The sequence below is a fragment of the Phalacrocorax carbo genome, chromosome 1 (assembly GCF_963921805.1).
Source record: "Phalacrocorax carbo chromosome 1, bPhaCar2.1, whole genome shotgun sequence".
Classification (NCBI taxonomy): domain Eukaryota; kingdom Metazoa; phylum Chordata; class Aves; order Suliformes; family Phalacrocoracidae; genus Phalacrocorax; species Phalacrocorax carbo.
This window is the reverse complement of record NC_087513.1, coordinates 87,801,843-87,815,443: the sequence shown is the minus strand read 5'-3', so window position 1 is coordinate 87,815,443 and position 13,601 is coordinate 87,801,843. Positions and strand designations below refer to the sequence as shown.

Below are 13,601 nucleotides of genomic sequence, written 5' to 3'. Positions count from 1 at the left end.
GGTGATTTGGGGAATTCCTTTGTAATTAAGATCGTTCCTCTGTCCTGGATGTTTTTGCAGCACTGGTTACCAGGAGAAATGTAATTTCCTTACTGTGGCTTTTTTTTTGCAATAGGAGTGAGATTTTCTACTTTTGTGCTATGGCAAAATAAAAAAATAAAACAACAACAAAAAACCCACAACCCAATCCCAAAACCACAGTCTTGTGAGCCTCTGGTTCAGCATGGTTCCTCCTTCCCCTGAGACACTCACAACCCTGGGCTTTACTGGAAAAATGGGCCATGTTAGGAAACATGTGCCCCCCACACAGCTAGAGGAAAGGGCCCTGAGAGCATCACCCCCCTTCCTGGAGGTCTTGTACCCCAGGCCCGCTGCTGACCTAGAGATAGCTCAACTGAGGGCTGCCCCCCTTCCCTCTAGTGACTGCAGAGGCAGGGCTGCAGTGAGACCTCAGCGGGAGCTGACCTCCCCTTTCCCATGGGAGCTCCATTTCAGCCGCGCCTTCTGTGCTTGGCCCTGCCTGAGCTACAGCTACAGCTGTGTGACAGCCTTGCCTGTATCCCATCAACCCGGACCTGTCAACCAACTTGCTGGCCAGACCTCAGGCTTGCTTCATTGCTACGGACTTGCCTCATGATCACGGGGCTGTGTCCGTCCTTGATTGCCGCCACTGGACCTGACTCGCAAACTTATGTTCCTGGCTTGACCTCAGACCTATCCCATCACCATGGACTTGTCCCTGTTGACCCCAGCTGCCATCTCCAGGCCTGCCCTGCTCAGATCCTGTGTGATGGGGCCCTGGCCAGTGAGGTCCCTGCTCTGCTGGCCATGTTACGGCACTTGGCTCTCTGTCCCTTAGGGAGCTGGAAGGCCCTCGCTGTCCTCTGATGCCAGAGTACTGTGGCACACACAAGAATACCACACCCATGGTCTGTCTGGATGAGCATCCTGTCTCCTACAGGGACTAGTTCTTTCTTCTAAAATACATGCTGCCATTCAAGAACAAGATCCAGGTGGAAGTGAAAAGGGAAAACGGGCTACCCGTCTTTATCAAAGGGGCTGAGTGAACAGTTATAAATCATCCAACCTCCATTTGTTATCTGGAAAGGTAATGAAACAAGCTTTCAGCAATCAGTGCACAAGCAACTGAATAACAATGAAGTGATGAGAAACAGTGTGTATTTGCCTGGAACAAATCATGTCAAAGTAACTTAATTTATTTGCTGAGAGAATTGACTTAGGTGCAGAAGGGAATAGGTGAAACATATTTTGACTTCAGTAGGGCTTTTGACATTGCCTTGAACACCACTCTCACAAAGGCAAATAAGGCTTAGGTCGAATTAACGAGAGGGGTATATGATTGAAAAGCAATTCCCAAACTGTAGCAGTGGATATTCTCCTGTGAGTAGGAAGGTATATAAAATTAAGAGATCTGATCTGTCTGCTAGGATTGGTTACTTTAATTAGTGACTTGAATGGTGGAACTGACCTTTGACTTCAAACTTCTGCAAATAACGACGAGCTGGGCAGTTACCGCGCTTTGGAGGCAAGGATTTGAACAAAGGTTTAACATTGCCAAATTGCAGGAAGAACCTCGAAACAGTGAGGTGAAAGTCATTAATGACAAGAACAAAGTATTATGCTTTGAAAAGAAAACTTGAATTCTCAAATTCAAGGTGAAGAAAAAATGTGTGGTGTCTGGTAAGACACCAAAACATACATCCACTCAGAGCAAGTACATTACAAAATCCATAATTCTGCATTGGAAAATGTGGACTATATGAAGAGCCACTTCTTTGTCATGAAGACAACACGACTAGGGTGGGACAATGCACTGACACCACACTGATCTCCCAATTTGAAATACGTACTGCACAAAAAGAAACCAAAATTATTTGCAGCTGCCAGAGGTACTTTGGTTTGCAGAATACCGGCCTTGTGCCAACTGTCACATTCTTCTGAGCAACCTGGCATGGCCCTGACATGGCAGCTTTGCTTTGCTGTACTTCCTCTGTTCCCTAAAGCCTTTCCTCTCCAGGAGAAGATGCGCTGCCCAGTCTCCTCCCTCTAGCATTAGCATGTGTTAGAGGGCTGCCAGTCCCACCAGAGGGACCTGTGGCTCTGCAGAGGGCAGTGGGTGAGAAAGGAGCTGGAGGGTTGGGGAGCCCTGGGTTCTGCAGGGTGGGGAGGGGAAGCCACATGTCTCCCAGTGCCACCACTGCTTGAAGTCCCCTGGGACAGGTCACACCATGTCCCACTAAGAGGCAAGACAGAGTCAAAAGAACTCAGAGGTGACATTGCACAGGTCTCATGGTCTGCACAGCATGACGCTTCAGGCTGAAAACTCCTGCATGTTGGAGTGTCCATCTTCCAGCAGATCTCAAACAGGGGCTTTTGGCCTTAGTTGCCACTTCTTGGGGCTCTGACAAAAGGCAGGGCAACTTGAACGGCAGCCTGCTTCAAGACAAACACAGAAATCACTGACAATTGTCTTGTTTTTTTCTTGTGGCAGAGATCACACAAAGGCCCAAAGATCAAAATGACAGCACTACGCACGCTGACTCCTTTTGCTGAGCTTTGCAACTTTTCCTCCAAAGGGGACAAGTGACCCCCAGGAAATCTCTGTCTTGCAACCAAACCCCACAATTTGGAAAGCCTCTGTGGCCAAAGTCACAGTCACAGTTATAAAACTGTGGCTCCTACAAGTTCATCCTCAGTCTGAAAAACGTTTCAGGTTGCTTTCTAGTAACGGTCTCTTCTCTGACTTAGAAATGCCTCCCTCCACGATGGGATCTGACACATTTTGCAGACATGTTTTCAGCAGAACATGGGAGGGCTGTGAGAGAGACCTTTCACAGCCCAATGGCATCGCTCTCATCTTGCTGAAAAGGTTAAGAGTCTCACAGTATTGTTTGTAGCAGTGTCATGAACAACTCAAAGAACGTAAGACACACCAAGCCACGCTTGAATTAACGAGATGACATTTTGCTGCAGCCTTTCACACCCTTGGACTGAACTAAAGGACGAGGGTGTTTATCCCAAAGTTAGGAGTGGCCAAAAATAAAGGTCGGGGATGGCCCTATGCGAGATGTGCTGCAGGTGCAAGCCACCGCTCCAGCAAGCTGGTCGAGTGGCGGGCAAGGAGAGCCCTGGATCCGTGGGCCAGGTGTGTTGAAGCCCTGCGGATGCCACTGCCATGGTCCCGTCCCCATGTGCCTGATAATGCCGGCGTGCCCCTGAGCTCATGGCACAGCTCCCCAAGGGGAAAAGCTCCCTGACAACCGTCTGCCAAGGCCGGCTCAGAATTTGGGGCCGGGCACGAGGAGGAGACCCTCCTCCCCGGGGCCGGCCAGCCCGCTGGCCTCCCTTCCCTTCCCTTTCCCCTTCCCACTTCCCCCCCCGCCGGCCGCCGGAGGGTCCTTCGCCGGGGAAAGTTGCCCGGCGCCCCCCCGGTCGAGGAGCCGGGGTGTTCGGGGCTGCCTCCCCGCCTCCCGTCCGTGTCGCCGAGCTATTTATTTAAATTGCAAATAAAGCGCCTCGACGCCCGCCCTGCCGGGGAGAGACAGTCCGGGTGCCGCACCGAGCGGGCGTGAGGCCGCCCGGCGGGGCTGGCAGCGGCAGGGACCGACAGAGCCCATGGCCGGGGGGGCGGCCCCGGCCCCCGGGGCTCTGCTCTGCGCCCTGCTCTGGGCAGCGGCGGCGGCGGGCGGCCCCGGGGGCAGCCCCACACCCGGCACCTTCGGCCGCGTCTACCGGGGCGCCGTGAACATCAGCGCGGAGCGGGTTTATGCCTTCGCCTCCAGCAGTGAGCCCGGGCAGGTAGGAGCATCCCCCCAAAGCGCCGGGGACATGCACCGTGTCCCCCTTCGCCCTCCCTCCCGCCGCCGGTGTGGCCGGGGACGCGGGGGCGCCGCTGCTGCTCGGCCGCTGTGCGGGAGCGGGCCGGGCTCTCCCTCCTCGCCTGCGGTCCTGCCCGCATCCTCCCGCCGCCGCGGGGGCCGGGAGCCGCGCTGCACCTGCGGGCTCCCCCTCGCCCTTCCGAGGGCTTCCCCAGCACGGCCGGGGCACGCCGCCGGGGCTGCGGGGAGAGAGGGTGGCGGCGTCCTAGAGGGCGTAGGGGGCTTGGTATCCAGCGCTTCTAGCAGCAAAACGGGTTTAAAGTCTAGAATGGAATTATAAGGACAACAGTACTACCTTAAATTAAAAAAAGGGGGGAGGTGCGGGAAGGTGCACTCAATGAACCTTTTTATATACCATTTTTCACACTTGAGTGCTTGAGTAGGATCAGGGTGCTCCCCCCTGGGAGGCGAGACAGGTGAGGTGAGGTGTGGTGTGATGTGAGGAGGCTACAGAGCAGCACTACTAGAGCCATGGCTGTTCGTGATGGGGAAGGAAGCCTGTCATTTATGTATGCCTAGCTATTGCGGGTTTCCCCCCTCCCCCTCTTTTTAATGTCGTGTTTATCTCAAATAGCTAAGTGGTACCTTGGAAACTCTGCCTCCGTTGTTTGGATTGGGTGTTAATTGCTGGGAAGATGTTCTCATGTACCAAAAGATGGGAAATGGGGCAAATGAATCTTCCCTCCTGTCTTCAGTTACACAGGACAAGAGAAAATGGAAAACATCCTCTTTTTTTTTTCTACACTGTATTTCTAATGCTTCAATATGAAGGTAGTTGGTAGAGAGCATGATAAAGGGGGAGAAGCAGGGGGCGGTGGTGTTAATCATTCCTTGCTTTGCTTTAGTCTGAAATTCCAAAAGATCCAGACTTTTAAAGCCTTGTCTGTCTTCTGCTATGTGTGTTACTATGTAATAAAGTGCATCTGGTATTTAAGGGGCAGGAGTTGTGCGTCAGGGCTCTGATGCAACTGAGTCCACCTTTACTTAACTGCTGGGTGTCACCGCTGAATACAGGAGGCCAAAAGTATGCTTTGGGCATGAGCCTCCTCGAAGAAGCTGGTGGTAATGCAAGTTAGGCTTTTTCAGGAGTTACAGGTATTGGGTGTTATGATGAGGGCCTGTTTGCAGATCAAATGTTGTCTGTGGCTTGTTAGCGGACACAGCAGGTGGACTAACTTCAGTTAAAATTAATCCACTTCCTTCTGTTGAATGTGCTCTTTGAAGCCATGTGTTTTGCCGGACACCTTCCAGGGAAAAGTGTTCTCTCCAGGAGAAAAACTAGAGTAATAGTGGAGTGGGAGGTGGCAGGGAGGGAGTACACAGCTGCTCTGTGGTGTTTCCAGGTATCTAAATGCATCTTCTGCTTGATGGTTACTTTCAGACTCTAGGCCATTCCCATGGCTGCAAAGAGCCACCCAGTCCAGACTGCTGCTGCATTTAAGTGGAAACTTTAGCGGACTAATCTCCATGTTCCTGTATGCTGGAATATGAAATCTCTGCAGAGGTACTGAGCTGGTCAAGAGCATGTCTAAGAAGGGAAACTTCAGGTTTGAGGCTTAATATTTTTTTGATGCAGAAGTCTCCAAGCACTGCCATTCATGTGCTTAAAGAGGGCCATGCAACAAGCTACTGCTATGAAAACTAATTTGGAAGGAAAAACCCACTTAAATAAAGACGGACTGTGCTTGGAAGCTTTCTGATGAGGGGTGCCCAGAAGAGGCTGTAAGGATAGAGAAGGTCCTAGAGAAGAGAAGGCTCCAGGGAGACCTTATTGTGGCCTTTCTATATATAAAGGGGGCTTGTAAGAAAAATGAAGAGAGGCTTTTTAACAAGGCCTGTAGTGAACAGGACAATGGGCAACAGTTTTAAACTGAAAGAGGGTAGATTTGGCTTGGACATAAGGGAGAAATTTTTTTATGATGAGGGTGGTGAAACACTGGAACAGGTTGCCCAGAGAAGCTGTGGATGCCCCATTATTGGAAGTATTCAAAGTCAGGTTGGATGGGGCTTTGAGCAACCTGTCCTATTGAAGATAGCCCCCTGCCCATGGTAGGGAGTTTGGACTAGATGATCTTTAAAGGTCCTTTCCAACCCAAACCATTTAATGATTCCTCACTGAGAAGCCCTACAGATGCTATTCTTGAGCTGAAGCAGCAGAAGCCTTCAGGAAGGTGTCTGGCCTAATCAAGGCAACAGACTGCAGGTGTGTGCAGCCCCCTCCCCAGCTGTGGCTCTGAACTGATGAGACACAAACATGACTGGGTCTCCTCTTGCCAGCCTAGTCAGAGCCAGAGTTTGATTTGTCCTGGTAGTCCTGCATCTCCCTGATGGTGAGGACTGCTCAAAGTTTAGAAGCTTGGTGGTGGAAATCTTGACTTTAACCTGGGACCGTGCTCTTGTGGGCAGGTTTTTCTTGTGCAAGAGTTGTGAAGATACTTAGGGGTATGCTGTCCTCTGGGTAGTTGTTGGACCTTCTGAAGGAACACAAGTCCTGCAAAAACTCAGTGTCCTAGTCCTTACCTTTCACTACTATCTTTAGTCTCAAACTCTTGGCGAGTGGGGCATCGGCCTCTGTTTCTCAGTTGCCTGCCTCTTGCGAGCTCTCTGCTCTTCCTGGTCTTTTCAGTCTCCTCCCATCTCTGTGCTGATGGCAGGTCAGCCAGAAGCCTCTGATTCCTTGAGGCAGGTACCGTGTGGGCCATTAAGCTTAGTTACAGGAAATTTAATTTAATAAAAAGAGCATTTTCTGTTTGGAAGGGCTGCAGTGGGTGAGTTTAATTGCTTTCCCTCTGAAGCAAAGCCAGGTCTGGGATTTGTTTTTCTGATGCTGTGGGTTCTGCTGTTTTCCCCTCTCTGCTGCTCCCTCTCATGAGGGCAGGCCTACAAAGCAAGGGACAACTTGGAACCAAGGACAAGGTGTGAGGGCTGCCTTGTGACCCATCTGTCCTTTGCAAATGTTCTGGTTGCTCATGTGCTTTGGCTGCCAGGGCACATCTGAAAATTGAGAAATGCTTGAATGATGGATGAGAGAAAGGAGGCAACAAGACTGTCAACACTCCTGCTTGATGCTTTAGAGTCTTATCACTTTCTGAGAAGTATTGTGCTTGCCTAATCTCAGAGGATGTTCTTCATCCACATAGTCTTCCTTGCTCCTTGGGATACAGGTATGCATGCATAAGGGAAGGGGGAAAGCTATGAGATGGCTCATGAGCGGATGTATTCAAGGTGAAGAAAGCACAACTCGGGGCTCTGGAGCAGCGCTACTTTGAGACAGGCAAGTGACTTCCCTTCTGTGCAACTCCTGGGTGTGTGAAATGAAAATAAGGGTACTTATATGCTAACCAAGTCACCTAGCTGAAACCCTTATACATGCGTACGTTGCCAGGTCTCTTCTCTCTGTGCGTGGAGGGGGAAAACCCCTCCTATGGACAGTTCAGAAACACTTCACCTTGTGTCTGAGGCAGGAGAGCTGCAGACTTTTTTGTACTTGGCTACTAGGATTTAGGCCTTAATTCCTGAGGTGGAGGTGAAAAAGAAGAGCTGTGCTGAGGAGAAGCACAGCCATCTTTGCTGCAAGGGTCTTCTAGCATTGGCCTGTGAACAGAGGGACATGTCAAACTGCGTCCTCAAGGTGGAAACTCTTTGTTTGTTATGGAGCAGACTTACTGCTTTTCTAGTTCCTCCTTCTTCCTCCTAGCTTCACTTTAAAATTTTCCCCTCTGCACAGCTGTTTGTTTAATGTTTAACTGTGAATGAAAAAAAAAAAAAACACAACAAACCAGCTGTTGTGCCTGTCACTGTGTACTCATGCTTTAACAGAAAAGGCAGATGTGCGCTATTGGAAGTCTGGTGAACAATTAGTTGGTCAGATAGGATTATCTTATTTTTGGATTGTTTCAGCTGGAGACATCCAGGATGGGGGGAAAAAATGAGCACACTAATGAGCATCTCCAATTCCATATATTGAATATGTCCCTACCTGGGTGGGAGGAAGGAAGGAGAACTGGTTTGCTGGAGCTGCCTGTGCAGTGTGTTCCAGCCCAGAAGACTGAACAGGAGTTGTAATATATTTCTCCTGGAATTACCATTGACTGGAGAAGGATTTATGTGACAAGTGAGAGGACCTGCTTAGTTCCATGATGGCAATAATACAAGGGCTTCCAAAAAGGAGAAGGAAAAAAAAAAAAGAAAGAAAAGGGGGGTGTGGGAGTACTGAGGGAATTCAAAGTGAATGGCTCTTTCCACCACTGTAAGCTCTGGCAGTTGCGAATGGTTAATTTGCTGAACACACAAATGCCAGTAATACTGTACATGTGGGTATTTCCTGTACTAAGTCCTAAGTGGTGCAGGAGAGTATCATGAGGAAGGAGACAAAAGTTCTTCCTAATCAGAGCTCAAGTCAGCTGAAAGCATGATTTGGAAGATACGTGGACTATGTTTAGAAAATCAAGTTTCTCAGGAGAACAAGTTTCCAACTTGCCATTTGTAGGTAAAGCTGCTGCAATTCAGACACAGTGCTTGTGCATCCATGCAGTGTATCTTGGTTGCAATAAGCCCAAAATCTGAGCAGTGCGCTGCACCTATTTTAGGAGAAAGAGTGGGTGATATCCTCCTCCTCCCTTGCCAGGACTAGGAACAGAGCCCCAGTCTCAGTTCACATATGGCCCAGCCTTACTGTAAGCTGTGATTGGCAGTAGATTAAGCTGCGGCTTCTCTGAGGAGTTGCACCATGTGAGGATGTGTAGTTCTGGAGTGACTTCCTTCCTATGTGGAGTTTATCTGAGGGGTGAAGAGTAAAAAATTACCCTCAGTGAATGAGTGAGAGAGGTTGTGTGCCACCATGGGGGTTGCTAACATCATTACCCTTTCTTCTTTCGTGATTGCAGGTGGGAAAAAGTTGTCCGGCCTATGGGAAGAGGGGAATCAACACTAGCAAGAAGAATGGAAATCTTTCGATTAGATGCCTTAAAGTTTGTGACCCTCTAGTAGAGACCAAGTGCCTTTTCAAGCACAAAGAGCGTGATCCATTTGGGTTTGTTCCTCTGTCCCCTAGTGAACAGGTCTCTGTATCCTAGGTTTGGATGGCAGTTGCACTTGCTTTGCTCTAGGCAAGGAGCCGGAACTGGAATTCACCCATACGTTCCTCGAGTTGTGTGATGAGTCACTTGCTCAGACCAAAGCCATCTGTTGTAGCTGCAGAGAAACTCCTTGATCTACTACACAGGGCAACCTGGTTTAATAAGTGACAGTGATCAAATCTGTTTACTGTTCTCTGCTGTTTCACATGTGAATGTAGGTCCCATTGCAGCAGTACCCATGTCTGTTAAAACAACTCTAGGAGCAATTTTTTCACCTCTTGCTTCTGAGCTGATTTTGGCCTTCATGCATAGGACTTTTCAGGCTGGAACTTAACTTCCTCAAAGTATTCCCTTGCTCTCCTACGTGTCTTCTCCATAATGTTTGCCTTGGCTCCACCCCAAGTTTCAGCCCACAGCTACACCATGCATGGAATAAAATTTTAGTCTCCTGTTTGGAGATGGGTGAACCTGAATTATAATGGGGGGAACAGGTTAAGTTTATCCTTCCTTAATGCTGAGTGGAAGCCCACCATTTTAGCCCCAAACATGCAGGTAAAAAAAAAAAACAAATAAATTGGGAAGACTACAAATGTTTGAACAAGATGATCTCCTAAGGTCAGTAGAGTTCTTGTTATTGCAGGATGTCCAGGGCCTGAGTGGTGTTGCTTTTTGGTTGCTGGCTCTAGTCTGTTCACCACAGGACACTGGAAGGGCCACAGCACACCATTGCTGGAGCCTAATATTAAATTCCTTATGAGGCAAAAATGTAGGCATAATGTCAAATTTAGAAAAATCGGAGCAAGTTATAGTATATGATGCCTGAAGCCAAGCAAGGTTCAACAGAATCTCTTTGGAATAACTTTTGTATATATAATTTATCTTTTTTTTTTTTTTTTAAAGAAAACAACCAACGTTAGGAGGTGACAGCGTAGGCAGTGTAGAGTACACAGCACTTGGAATGCTCTTGCTGCTTCTCAGTGGGGTCTCTTGGCCATTCCTCACCCTGTCCAGAGTCACGTGAAAAGCTCTTGCTTACAGGAGAAAACAAAAGTAAACTATGAGAGAATAGTGTGGGGATCTGCTGAAAACATGAGCTTGACCATTGTTTTCTGCAGCAGAAAATTTAGTCTTGAAAGCTTTGGCTCTGGCAAAAATGGGATATCTTAAATGAGAGAATTGTGTGGGAGGTGGCTTTGCTTTGAGCTGTGGATGGGATGATGTGTCCACCTGAGATCCCTTTAAACTTAAATTGTTCTTTGCCTTTCTAGGATTTTGTTCGTTGTGGGTTTCCCTACCTAGGGGGGCAAAAGAGAGTACATCTTGAAGGAGGCTATCAGTTTGCAGGCTTTAGGAAAAAAGCCTGAGAAGTCTGCTGTGGTTTCTTGCCGAGTGGCCTGCAGACCTTCAAATGGTGACTTTGGTGCTGACAATAATTTTATTTTTATTTCTAATGTGTAAGCTAATGCTGTCAAGCCTGATAACTTATCATTGAACTAAAGCATCTCTTTTGAATTTGGGTGTAATTCTAAATCTTAAAATCGCTCTCTTCTTGTTGGGCTGTCCTGTCGTTTAAAATCAAAGCTGATCAGATTTTGTTGTTCTCCCTGCTGCCCCTTCCCCACCCCCAAGATGTTTAGATTAAAAAAGAAAAAATTTTCTGACTAAAAGTAACTCCATCAAAATGTCTCTCCTCAGTTTGAACTCTTTCCAAGAAGAGTGCAGCAATTTATAATACAAACATTTGCATTGTAAGTGGAGGCTGAAATGTCCTTAAATAACTTGTGTAGAAGTTGTTGGGTAGGAAGGTATGCTTTTCCTATACAGACCTCGTCTGCTATTTCAGGGGATATTTAGGGAATGAAAGTGCAGTCTGTAAAAGCTGTATTGCAAGGGTGTGCCATCTGCTCTGTTTAAGAATATAGTTTAGTGCGTTGGCATAAACAAACGTTATTTCCTGCTGTGTATACTAAGAGAAACACAGGATTTTAGAGGCAGCCTTCCTTACTTTCTTCAGGTTGATGTTTTCCTTTGGGCGTAGAAATAGCTACTTTGGTGTGGTTTAAAACAAATGAACGATGTTTTTTAAAAAAGACAACTTGTAGAATATGTAATTCAGTCCCCATCTGAGGTGTCACTGAGGTGAAGAAGTTGGGAGCCAATAAAGAACCAGATATTTGTGTTGTGACTGTAATCCCTATAGTTATTCCTGTGAGCTTGGGGTTGCGGCAAATTTGGAAGGATTATAAACCCTTTTGTTTCAAAGGTTGTCTTAGCCCAGAGTTCCAGATGCTGTGGGTTAGGAAGATGCTGTTTATTAGAGAGGAATTTGTTCCTTAACTGGCTGTCCAAAAAAGGATTTAGTTGTTTATTTTTAGCACCTTGTGAAGTCTGAGGATGGTCAGAAACAGGTAGCGGCTTCATCCAGCATAGCAATTCCTAGTTTTTCTTTCTGGCTGTCCTGGAGACTGCCTAGTGACATTGGTTGGAGGACAAAATCTAAAAAGAAGGAAAAAGATAAATATTTAACATGCTTTGTGTTTGTCTTACTTCCATTTATGCTGCACAGATACTGTTGCAAACAAGTGAACTCATGGGAATGTCTATGGCAGACTGTAAATCCACACAGCATATTTGCACAAAGTGGAACTTTTAAATGAAAAATATTAATCCTGGAACAATTATGTTAATGTGACTGAGGCTGTGCTTGACATACCTGGAGCCTGCCACTTAGTTTATGCCTCTTTGTATATTTAATACTCCTGGCAGAAACACTGGAAGAAAATTGTGGGCCGAGGTTATTTGACAGATTGCTTTTGGCAGTTAAGACTTATTGGCGTTAGGGCACAAAGTGAGACAGAGAAAAGCTGAAAGGGAATGCTCCTCTGAGCTCTACTTGTTTTGTTGTCAGACAGGAGTGGTGCTCATATCTCATAAGAGGGCAGGAAAGAGGTTCTGTAACGCCTGTCACTGTCTCATAACTATTTTCCTTCAGGGTCTCGGCTTCCCCCTGCTGTGTTGGCAGTGGAAAGTTTGGTGCTGACAGGTATGTGCTTCATTCGCTGCCTCAATTGCTCTATCCCATTCAGCTGAATCCTACTTCACTTAATTTCAGGGTTTATATAAAAATGAAGCACCTCTTTCTTGTGCAACAGCAGAGAGCAGCAATTCAGTGGCTTTTGTAGACATATCCTGTGCTGAGACCTTCCATTATAACTAGCAGCCTGTGTGTTTGCGTATTGGATGTGTTCCCTGCCCGCTGACTTGGCTTGGTGCCTTGTCAGGCCCACAACCAAGTGCTGTTGCAACGTGGACTGATAATTCCCACAGGTCTCGCAAGGAGCGGCTCATGTGTGGGTGCGTCGGAGAACATGGTGAAGTCCTGCTGTGATTTGAACATTTCACTTAGCGTGAGACTGTGGAAAGGAATCCACAGTAATGCTCTTGAAAACCTTTGCCTGCAGCAGAAACTGTTGTTGCAACCTCCTGCATGTCCTTTAATTGACATCCCCAAGCTGATGTGTGGTCTATGTGGGAAATACAGACTTAATAATCAGTGCAAGGACGCTTTTGTGTCACCAAAAGCCTGGTTTATTTTGCTTAATGTTTGCAGCCATCTTGGTCCTGTTTGGCTGTGTGAATTTGGGACTGTCTCCTCCTGCCTGTTTCCCATCTAGAGAATGGAATTCAGATGCACCTTTTTATTATTTCCCTCTTTTTTTTTTTTTTCCCCTCCCCCTATCTTCAGGGTGGTGATAGAACTGAAGTACAAATATTTGTCCTTCCTAGTTTAACATGTTTTTATATAGTGCTGAGACCTCTCTCTTTATTCAATTGTCTAACTGATCTTCCCACCTTGAAATACAGAAAAAAGCTCAAGGCCAGTCTTCTGAGAAACAAAACTGTCATGAGCTTGGCTGGTGAATAGAGATGGACATGGCAGAGGCTTGGCAATGGGAAGGAACGTGAGGAGCAGAAGTCTCTTTAAAGCAGTCCTGGCCCTGCCTCAGCCGTGCAGTGCAAAAGGCAGCAGTATGATCATTGCTGACAAATGTTAGTGCAAGGCCTGGCTCTCAAAGGGAGCATTTGGTACACAAGGTTGTTTCCCAAGATGCAGCCTAGGCTGTCCCACCTCAAATCTAACAGTAGGTATCCTCAGGAAGTGAGGATTTCAGCTTGGAAGGTAGAGATGAAATTTAGCACTGTATTATAGTACCAATATAGACAGCCTCCATCTGTGTGCGTGCAAGGAGGCAGAAGGGAGAGGGGCAACTAGTTTTCTGCAGTGCTGGAGATGGTCTGCTCCAAAGTGAAGTCCCTCAGCAGCAGTGGTGGTGTTGCAGGAGTGACAGCAGCCTGGTTGACCTCCTTACTGCCCAGGCAAAACTTCTTCCTCATCTCACCAATGCTAAGTGAGTGGGAGTGGATGCAGAGAAGGCTCATAGTCTTTTGTTCTAGTGTGGGGGTTTATTATTATTTCAAATAAAAACTGTGCTTTTTAGCTGGAGTTCCTCTTGTCTCTAAGTGCAATGTAGGTAGGTTCTTATTTCTGTGTTGGGAGGGAGGATTGCATATGATGGGAGCAGTGGTTCTGTAGCGGGGAGGGGTTCTACTGTAAGAACTGTTT

General features: G+C 47.3%; 1 protein-coding gene across 2 annotated transcripts in view; it reads left to right on the top strand.

Annotated features, from left to right (window-relative positions):
* Positions 1-3,398: 3,398 nt before the first annotated feature.
* Positions 3,399-13,601, top strand: part of SIDT1 (SID1 transmembrane family member 1) — a 46,697-nt gene continuing 36,494 nt past the window's right edge. For both annotated transcript variants that reach the window (XM_064465412.1, XM_064465419.1), the window contains exon 1: positions 3,399-3,819. In XM_064465412.1, coding sequence (XP_064321482.1) covers positions 3,637-3,819 — 183 coding nt within the window. In that variant the 5' untranslated portion in view covers positions 3,399-3,636. The remainder of the gene's footprint in view (positions 3,820-13,601) is intronic.